This window comes from Macrobrachium rosenbergii, chromosome 14 (assembly GCF_040412425.1).
Source record: "Macrobrachium rosenbergii isolate ZJJX-2024 chromosome 14, ASM4041242v1, whole genome shotgun sequence".
Taxonomy (NCBI): Eukaryota; Metazoa; Arthropoda; class Malacostraca; order Decapoda; family Palaemonidae; genus Macrobrachium; species Macrobrachium rosenbergii.
Window position 1 is genome coordinate 27252549 of NC_089754.1, and position 11273 is coordinate 27263821.

Sequence of the window (11273 nt, forward strand, 5' to 3'; positions counted from 1 at the left end):
TTAGCTTGGCTTATATAATAAAAAAAAAAAGTAATGATACTAGGAAGGAACAATGTAGTAGACAGAGGAGGTGGTGTGGGGGAATTACATCACTCGTGTAGTTTAAATCTTTTCATGCACTGACCATAATTTTCTCTTTGAGCCGGGCCTCGCCACTCGCAAGTACCTTGACCCCAGTGCGCAAAATGCCATCAGAAATTTTGCCCGGTTTTATTTATATTTCTGACGCAAGTCCTGTTAGCACAGAGCAACAGATCATTAACATTCGTCATTAGTAAAGCTAATAACATAACTATGAATGTTTTGCGTAATCTAGAAGGTAACTAGCAATCGCCACTGGCGCTGACCAACACAACCTGCTGTACGGTAGGTCTCATGGCAAAATGAAAGCGCGGGAGTCATCTTGGATCTCGAAACAGAAACATCGCGAGGTAAAATGACGGCCTTCGGGCTATTCGTGGAAAAGTAGGTCAGTTGTGTCTACCCAAACCCCGCTTCTTTGAGCGGCTTCGAACCAAGAACGAGGAAAGTGAGAGGTGCGTGTGTGTGTGAGAGAGAGAAAGTGTGTGTGTGTGTGTGTGTGTGTGGAAGAGAAAGGGAAAGCCAGGGGCGAGATGTTACGTAACTGTTATTCCTCCACAGTAGAGAGAGCTTTTGTACTTGTTTCGTAAATATGAAATGCTGGCTTCGTTATTAAAGCAGACGTCCCCATCTGCTTCTCAGCTTTGATCGTATCTTCATCGATTCGAGAACTGTTTTCTTTTTCCAAGTCTTGCCCTCATGTCTTCGCCCGTTTGATCTCGTCTTTAAATCGGACGATTTTTTTATAATCACATTTCTTCCCTTGAAGTTGAACATGTTACAAAAAATACAGATAACATTACAACAATAAACAGGACAATAACTGATACACAAAACAAATGCTCTAAAATCTAAATGTTTGGGAAGGCTGCAAAAATTAGGACACTTACTACATAGAAAATAGTAATGTGAAAGGGCATTGCAAGAAGGAACGTTCCTTTGAATCGATATATATATATATATATATATATATATATATATATATATATATATATATATATATATATATATATATATATATATATATGCATGGATAAAAAAACTGAATAAATGAGGATGGGAAGATAAATCAAACTGGTTAAAAAGGTTAGTCAAAGTGAAAAGACGTCTCAGAGTTTTTTGAGATAGTTTGGTCATGTGGAAAGAATGGAAGAGATGAGCTGCTCTAGATAGAGATAGTGAATTAGGTTCCTGACAGTCGACAGTGGTGGGTTGCAGTCAGGTTTGAGAAAGATGGGTATGCATATAATTTATATATACATATACTGTATATATATTATATATATGTATATATATAATCAGTCCTTCCCAAACCTGATTGCAACCCACCACAGTCGACTGTCAGGCACATAATTTACTGTTTGCGTCAACACATTGCAAATTTAATTTAACTGAACATGGCTAAAAGCTCTGTCTCTCGCCTCAAGAATCGGAAATTGGTCCTTCCAATAATGAGGCGAATTTTATAACCACCAGACCAATTAGGCCCAAAAGAGCAAACCTTATAATCCATTGTCTCTCTCACACAGTCTACCTAGAACTGTGAGGATCTTCCCCTTCTCCCTCATAACACTTTCGAAGCATACAGTCTTACCACCAGCCTATCTCATCCATTCTTTCTACATGACTAAACCACCTCAAAAACTCTAATTCATTTTGTAACTTAGCCTAACCTTTTTACCCCTTGGCTGTATCTTCATATTCCTCACCCCGTCAGTTCTTGATTCATGTACACAATGTAAAGACTTCCTCTAAATAATTTGAACATTTCATTTTCATTTGCGTTCAACATCCCACAACAATTTCATCTCTCTCTCTCTCTCTCTCTCTCTCTCTCTCTCTCTCTCTCTCTCTCTCTCTCTCTCTCTCTATATATATATATATATATATATATATATATATATATATATATATATATATATATAGTTGCAACCCCGACGCAATCCTATTTTTTGCTCATTATAATTTTTGCTCAAAATTTAAATTCATTACTTGCCATTCAATGTGATCTTTTAGTATAAGCTTAATATCAGCATTAGATTGGTGATATCTTAGTCATTTGAATTATGAAGAGATTTTACATAAAAAGTATGAATAATATTAAGCCACAGGAATTATTAAGACTTGCTATACACTATCGTCGTAGTTCTGGGTGTACAAGATGAGAGTAAGAATATTTATACGTTGATGGCTAAATGGCAAAATTGAAATCCTACACCTACTGAGGACGAAGAATATATTTTCTAGATAATATTGATGGGACATATAACGTACACAGCCTGCTCTCATTTCAGTGGATATAAAAAAAAAACCTGAAATAAAACTGAAAATAATGAAAAAGACCATTGAAAAGGGTAGTAATAGATGAAAGAAACACTAAGATAGCAGAATTAACTAGAGATACAGTGACAATTAAAAAAAAGCATTAAAGAAAAGAAGATATACGATAAAAGGCTACCTTCGATAACGCTATCCAAGCAAACTGCCTTCCTGTGGGTGACAGAGGGAGGCGCCAACAAGAAACAACGAGTAGGAAATATGCGGAGGAAAAGCAGAAAATGTGAGACACTTTTTTTACTTGCCTGCAGCGGATGGTATAAAGGTCGGGAAAACGTAACAGAGATGCAGAAACCTTGCCAAAAGTCGATAAAGATATAATGTGGAAATGTCTGTTTGTTGAAATGCTCAGGGAAAATAAAATATTTTTGCTTCATAACTGGGGAAAAGAGGGGATGAAAATAAAGAGCAGAGATGCTAAATTACAAAAAAAAAAAAAAAATCAGGAGGTGCCGTTGCAACGGATATACCTCCGACGTCAAACTTGCTTTTACAACGCATAGGCCTACTGACGAATACTCTTCTCAAAAGACATACAGTATATTCCCAACTGACAGCTCTTCTCAGAACACATTCTAACATGTTTCTTCCCAACAACTACTACCATTTAAATCACCAAAGACATGGTTTCCAATACACAGAAACAACTCATAGACTCGGTTCTCAAAAAACTGTAAACGATTCACACTTCTGTTATTTTTCACAAACACTGGGGGAAATGAAAAAGTTGATTCACTGGGCATTACAAGGAAAATGTTTTAAAATTCAAGAAACATTTAAAAATAAAGCTCGTAGACTGAATTTCTAACACCTAAGGGATGGCACTTGAAAAGCACAACAACAGACTCACCTTTGTGGAGTTGAAGACACCATTCGAACATTGCATTACGTACTGGCGTTATTTGAAATTATCTTCATTACACTAATTGCGTAGTGATGAAAAACAAGAACGATCAAACGTTTTCCTCCCGTTTCCAGATAGCTGACGCAATAGCTTGGTGCGAATAAGGGTTAATAATCATTTACTTCTTTTTGGGTAAATGGGTTAGCTTTTGATCACAAACAACAAATCTATAAATCAGTCGGAATGGTAAGTTGTAATTTGAATGGTTCAGTAGGCACGAATATAAAACTAACACAGCAGTGACATAGGCCTAGCCTAACCATGCCTGCGGGAAATACAAACATTCGATCACAGATTAATTTTTCGTATTCGTAGAACTGCCGTTTTTTTTAACGACTGCCATTGACATCGATATAGTAAACACAAAATTAAACAACACTGACCTAAAAAGCTTTGCGTATATATCAGGCTAGTGATGACACTCGCAGATTAACTGATGATAGACTTCACACAAATATTCTTTACTCCACATCAATATGCACTTCAAAAACAAACTTGACAGCTACATCACTAGCTATGAGGACTAAAATCTAAACCCCACAAGACTGGCGTAAGGACTTCGCCGTATTATCATGTCAACGTTGATGGTATATTCCGCACACACAAACGCTCACTTCTCTCCATAAGAACAGCTTTTCACACCACTTGTCTACTCCTCTTCATCGAGAAAACCGTAGGACTTGAATGTCAAGTGTGAACTGAATGTGCGTGGGCATCTGTGTAAAAATTATTTGCTGGACGTTCGTGTCTCACGTGGGCGATTTCGCAGCATTATAGAGGTCTTCTCCTTTCTCCTTCTACTTCTTTCTCATGTTAAGTTCTTATTACAATGACAACCTCCATCGTTGACTTGTTTGGTTTCATGGTCGCTCTTTGATGGCCTTGAATTAAAATGGACCTTTCACCTATAAATTCTAATGTGTTCATTAAACCTAAATCAAGTTGACTAATAAAACAAAAAACACACAATAGCAATGTAGGTAGCAAATTTCATTGAATGTGGGCAGACATCTGAGTGAAAACGTTCTCCAAGCATAGGTCTAGTGAGGGTGTGTGACATTCAATACTTACCTCGCTAATCAACGTAAGCTATAGCCTTTTGTTTTTTACGTCACAAAGACTTGCACTCTAGTCTATAGTTAGTAAGTATATTTGTTTTGTCACATTTTTTCCTGCTTGGATCCTAAGTTATTTTACAGATGAAAAAAAAAAAAGAATTATTTTTTTCATTCATTCAACGCCTCTTGGGGTAAGTACTTCGGTTATTTAGACCACTCAAAAACGACAAGCGTAAAAAGCCAGCTACAGGCAAAATTTATTTTTCAGTTGTTTGGAGGCCATATATCTATGCTTCTAAGAGTCGCTATTGTTAAAAAAAATGAGTTCACCTAAGACGTACCAGTATATTAACTTAGGTCGAACATTTTTGTTATAGCTGGGCTATTACCTAACACCCATAGGAGCAAGCTATTTTAGCTATTATCCCAAAATTAGCTAAATTACCCCTTGAAAAATAAATGCATCCACATTATTCACACAACTATCATCGTGTGAAAGATGTGAGGATGACGGAATAATTGTATAAAATTAAAAGCCTTGTCTCAGTGAGGTTAACCGAAATACCACCAATAGTTTACAAAAACCCAGCGCAATTTAAGCCCAAATTCGCCATGCACATAATTATGCAACATATAAGTGTGTATGTGTGTGTATGTATGTGTGTGTATGCACGTTATTGAATTTTTTAGCTGGCCGTTTATATACAAACTGGGGCCATACAAGCTTTATAACAACAAAATTCCTGTTGAGTTCGATGGAAATTTTAAAACTTTTTTTTTACCGTATTCAGTATACGGTAAACAATTGTATCTGGTGTCCTTAAGACCTCAGAGAAACAGACACACGAGTAAGTAACCGTGTCAACATATTGTTTACTTTCCGTATTCCTGGAATAACTTATTCGTTCAATACATTCAATTACACCTAAAATAATTATAAAGGAGGGACACTGTCTGTTTCTTGCTAGAATGAATAAGAGTCATTCACGACTCACTAGAATGAGTACGAGTCATTCACTTTCCCAGAGGAGCAGTAACGGCCCATGATGGCCAACGTCACGGCAATTTGACTCTTCCATTTCATTAGATTGATAGCATTATTCCCGAGAGACCGCCGGCCAAAATGTCCATCAAGGTGGTAGGTAGCCTCTTGGCTTTGCTAGAAGACCCAGGCAGCCTTTCACTGAACCCAAAGGTCCGAGTATTTACTTTTTCTCTTTATTAAACTCACGAAATTCAGTACTCGAAATTCCCTGGAAGTTTGTTAAAGAATTAAAGAGCTAATCGTTCACATCTGATGGTTTAAGCGTTTAAAGAAAAATTGTGAATAAAAATCCAGCATTGCATATTTAATACAATTAATTCCATCAGATCAAGTATGATATTGAACGTCAGAAGCACTACCCTTCCTGAGAAACTTATTTTGAATTTCTTATGCGATACGACACATAGCATCATAGCATCACGAAACGTAAGTCTTTATCAGTCCAACTAACATCTGTCACGAACTCTACAGGTATCAGCCATATTTGAATAGTTTTTAGATTGTTTTACAATGACATCATTGATCTGAGTCACGTAAGGCGATATTTCATTAAAGTGGGTCATACTTTTTATGCAACTGTATCTTGAACAAATTATTATTAAGTTTTCGTAAGTAATTACCCATGACTATTTTTTTCATGTTGCCTCTTTTAATTTCTTAGAAAGTTAAGCTGCAATTTAATAATACTGTTTTAATGAGTGAACTTGTAACCCTGCTGAAGCTGTGGTCACCTCTCGGGCATTGGCTCGTGTATAGAAAGAGCCAGTGCCCAAGAGGTTGACCACAGCTTCAGCAGGGTCACGAGTAACACTTATTACAGCATTATTGAATTGCAATTTAACTTTCTAAGAAAGTAAAAGAGGCAACATGAAAAAAAATAGTCATGGATAATTCCTTACGAAAACTTAATAATAATTTGTTCAAGATTCAGTTGCATAAAAAGAATGACTCAATTTTTAATGAAATATTGTCTTACGAGACTCAGATCAAGATGCTGTTCCATGATATCTATATCCATCCATTTCATGTTAATTATTTATGAGAATGATGTCACTGTAAATCAATCTAAAAACTATTCCAATGCCGATACATGTAGAGTTCGTGATAGATGTTAGCTGGACTCATCGATAAAAACTTACGTTTCGCGATGTTATGCGTCGTAACGCATAAGAAATTCAAATTAAGCCTCTCAGGAGTTTTGTTTATCCAAATGATAAAAGTATTCTAAAAAGCTTTGAAAAAATATTTATAAGAGATTCAGTGACATTTCCCACTACACATAATCTAGAAATTCAATCTCCCTTTAACATTAGGTGTCAATAATCTTAGGTGTGCCTCTTTAGTCTCACAAAGATCAGCTTTTCCTGCATTGCACAGCTCGCGTTTTGTCGACTCAGTTGGCCCTGATAATGACAATCATGCTATGTTAAATAAAAATACCTCTCTAGTTTTATATTCTACTTGTTTCCTAATTTGAGCAGTGCATTCTTAAGAGTTGGCAAACGTTTTCATATTTTTATTTCAATGGACTTCCTCTCTGGAATAGGCCGCCAAGGGCTGTTAGTAACATTAAGTTTAATAGCAAGATTTGAAATTAGTTAACGTGTGTTCTGATGTTGCATCATTTCAAGGGTTGATTAATAACCAGTTTCCTCAAGGAGAGGAAAACTGTATAGACAGAGTTGAGGGACATCTACTTAATAAGCAAATGCAAGACGAAAGTATATTGCTGAAGGAAGCAAATTTCCCTTTAGACGTTTATAACGGAGTGGTTGAACAGTACTCTCAATATTATTTTAGTAATATCGTGGGGCTTCGTGATTTATTGTAACTTCTTCACTTACGTAACATTCTATACTTTGAATACCCTTGCTCATATATAGGTTGATTATTGATAATAGTTAATGGCATTTGTTCGGTATTTGCTGACAATTTACAAGTTTTGTATTCGTTGTCTTATAGATAACAGTTACGCAACAATACCATATCTATACAACTAATTTCGTTTGAAACGATTATTGATGCTCTATATATATATATATCATTTATTATAATATATATATATATATATATATATATATATATATATATATATATATATATATATAGAGTCTCTCTCTCTCCACAGAGAGAGAGAGAGAGAGAGAGAAATAGAGAAAAATAATAAAGAGACGCTGAGAGAGAGAGAGACAGTATTACATCAAGGAGAATGTTATGTAAAAAAGCAGTATAGTGACAGATTGAGATGGTAAAATCATATTTAATTTTACTATGTGATTTTTGGCGGTAAAAGATAGGCCTACAATTAAGTATTAATGAATGCGAAAAAGTTCAGATAGCCTACATGAAACACATACACACAAACGCACACACACACACTCACACACACAAAACCTCATAGAACAACCAGCTATGGCAAATTTTCCAATCTGTCTCTAGTATACACTAGTGTTTATCAATTACTGTAGCTCCTCAGAGAGCCAATAGATGGCGATACTGTATCTGCCACCGTTACCATATATTATATAGTAAATAAAAAATCTCATCTACTTGCTTGTATGACATAACATTCGACTTTGGAGTTTGGAAGTGACCTTTTTACCTTGAGGCAAGTGAGTGTACCATGTTTACCACTGTTACGAACCAATAATTCATTTACAAGAGATTAGGTGATAGTGATCATCAAGATATGAACATGGCTATTTGTGGTCATTCAAATTTTCTGTCATACTTTCATCATTAGGGCTTGTTTACAAGATTCCGTTTTTTAGTAGACTTCTGTATATTAAAAGACTGTTATATGAATCTCTGATTTTCTTGTCTCCGGTATTATGTTATTTTATAGGCATTGCCAATTGAGGTTACAGATTAGGCTCCTAGGCTAATGCTGTCAGGGTATAGGCTAGTTGTTCACACTTTTCGTTAAATGCCAATACACGTCACATCTATTACTTAAAGGCATCGCTTTAGGTTGCAGGGCTGAAGAAAAAAGTCATGACAGGAAAGGCAACAGAAAGGCAAAAGCTGCCACGCTGCGCCGTTTATTTACCCATCCATCGACAGCTGTTGTAGTCGGCCTAACTTTCGTGTAGCCTATCTTAGCGGCTGTATTGCATATACAAGTCACAAGGCTATATAACCGTGTTGCACAAGAATTACAAGATTACGAAGGTGGGAAGCTGCAAATGCAGAAATGGAGCGTGTGAGAAAAATATTGACAAACAGCAGCTACTCCAGTGATAATAAGGAGAAGATAAAGAAAATGGATGAGTTCCATACACAGGTCCAAAAAAAAAAAGTAAAACTGTGGTGATCTAAGCAAAATCAGATATGATACCCATATAGACAGGAGAATTGTCATCTGTTTAGTAACACCAAGAAACTTTCTGCTACCCTGACTTAGTTTCTTTTGTGATGAAAATCAGCACCACTGTTGGTACCCAAGCAGTAAAGCTAGCATGGTTTACAAGTTTAATTTGTTCAGAAGAGGCATGCAAGCCACGTGACATAGACAAGCAACTTTTGACCACACAAAGGAACTTTAAGGAAAGCAACTACAGGCCCATTTCAATAACAGAGCCATATGTTGTGGATGTATGTGATAAAATGTATACTTTGGAAGTCCTTATCAGAGATACTTGAGATTATTCATGAAGCGGCTAACTATGGGTGGCTGGTAATTGCTAAAGAGAAGAGCATTGCATTGCAGCAGCCTGTGTTGAAAGGTCAGAGTCTCCAGGTTGCATTCTTCCCTCCAACTGGAAGAGATTGCAAATGAGGAAGTATTGCCGTAAGGTAGTAGTAGTGCCACATACGCATTAGCATTTAACAAAAACTACAAATATTTTTATATATTAAAAATGTAAAATAATGCTTTGACTCCTTTGTTCTTTTGCTCTGTAAATGACTGGTCAATCCATTATAAACCCTTGAAAGTCTCGATATTAAGTGGGTATCATGGGTGGAAACAGTTTTTGTGTTGCTGAATATAAAAACTAGTTGAATAAAGGGATGCATCAAAACCTATACATCCCTAACCTAACCTAAATTAGGGTGCTAACAAGGTAGTCACTGGTGGTAGGTGGGTGAGTTGGCAGGAATCTCCAGCTCACCTGCTGTCATCAAGTACTTTCCTTTGGCCACGGTTAGGATGACTTACTGTGTTCTTACTGACCACTGAGTTTGAATTTCTTTCATACTTATTTTTTGCCTGGTGTTTGTTTGTCTAACATGGGTTTAAACAAGAAAGTGAACACCAAAAGAGTGAAGGGCAGAAGTGGGGGATGGTGGCTTTATGTCCTTGGTGTTAGTGTAAACATTTATATTGTTCCTGCCTTGATAGGTCCAGCAAGGAGTGTGCTGACTGATCTTCACTGTGAAGAGGTTCGCCAACAGCAGAGGAAGGTCAAAAGATGTTGGCTGGTTTCTTCGAAGCAGGTCACTGTGTATTTGATACAGCCAAATCTTTTTGGCTCCATCTTACTCGACTTCCCTTTCTCCCTACGTTCTACTCATTCTCCTCTGGGATTATTCCAGTAAGGGTGAGTGACCAGCCCATGCTCTCTGACACTGCAGAACCATGTGTCCTTGCCAAGCTTTCCTCAGGTGAGAGAGTGGTGAGTGGTTTGCCGCTGCCTAACAGTGCTTCATAAATGGCTTTGTGGGAGTGCTGACTGATGTTTCCGTCCCTAGGTATACTGAGTAACCCATCTTTCTTGACTGTATCTGCTAAGGAACTTGGTTATGTTAAACTTCATGTAGCTATCATCTTGCCTGTGGGGATATTACTGCAGTATTGAGCACAGGCCATACTGTGATGATATTTCATGTATTGACAAGTCTTCCACTGTAGCCAAGGAGGATAAGATTCATGCAAGGAAGTAGGTGAAGAAGTGCAAGTGTCTATCTTCCTCCTCCTTTTCATTGAGCTCTTCTTCCTCCTCTATTTCTGTTAGAAGAAGAGGAAATCTCAGCTCTCACAGAAAGTTCTTCAAGGGCTGGTGACAACATTTGCTTATCTGCAGTTGGGATTTCTATTATAGGTAAGTACTGTAGATACTGATTTCTCTGGCAGTGCTCAAGAGCCAGTCCCTCCGTTTCCTTCCAAGACACGAGGACACTGTTCTGGACCTTTCTCATGTTTGTGTTTAACGAAAGTACAAAAAGAAGATTGTGTTACCTTGTAATCAGTATGTGTGTGTGTGTATGATTTCTGGATTGTGTCTAGAACTTCTGATGTACTTGTGGAATATACATGTGCGACAGATGGATCAAACACGAAAGGTTGCAGCACTACAGTACACAGAGTATTGTGGGGAGCCCTGTGCATGTGATCATGCACACACTTGGGATGTTCCTGGTTTGTCCAAGATTTCCAGTGTACATGTGCTTGATAGCACATATGAGCATTTACCCCTAGATTCTGCTAGTTTGTTTTTGTGCAATTGTGCAAAAGTCTATGGGAATGTTTACCCTGATTTCAATTAGTGACATGTACTGTACAGTACTGTACTGTCCTGTACATTCAGTATATTATTCAGTGGCTGACACTGCTAGGTTTGACCATTTGTGTCCGTGATCCAAGAGTGCTCACCAGTGCAGACTGGTGTGTCAGCCTCTCATTGTAAAGAGGATCCCACTCATACTTACAGGAATCTGTTAGGTCCTGAGGTTTGTTTTCCCTCAGAAACCCATCAAGCAAAGCTAGAACTTTTTCCAAGAGATTGTTCGGCTCATTTGTGAAGTTCTTGATCTGAAGGAAACAACCACTGCTCCTTTGTTGAACTCATCTCATCAGTAGAGCATACTCAAGGGTGTACTCCGGGTGGAAGGGGTGTTATCCTCCACA

At 37.3% G+C, this 11273-nt stretch overlaps 1 protein-coding gene across 1 annotated transcript in view; it reads right to left on the bottom strand.

Moving 5' to 3' along the window:
• Positions 1–4231, bottom strand: part of LOC136845831 (steroid hormone receptor ERR2-like) — a 345697-nt gene extending 341466 nt beyond the window's left edge. Inside the window, exon 1 of the mRNA XM_067116218.1 lies at positions 3269–4231. Within this exon, the coding sequence (XP_066972319.1) occupies positions 3269–3291 (23 nt within the window). The 5' untranslated portion in view covers positions 3292–4231. The remainder of the gene's footprint in view (positions 1–3268) is intronic.
• Positions 4232–11273: the final 7042 nt, after the last annotated feature.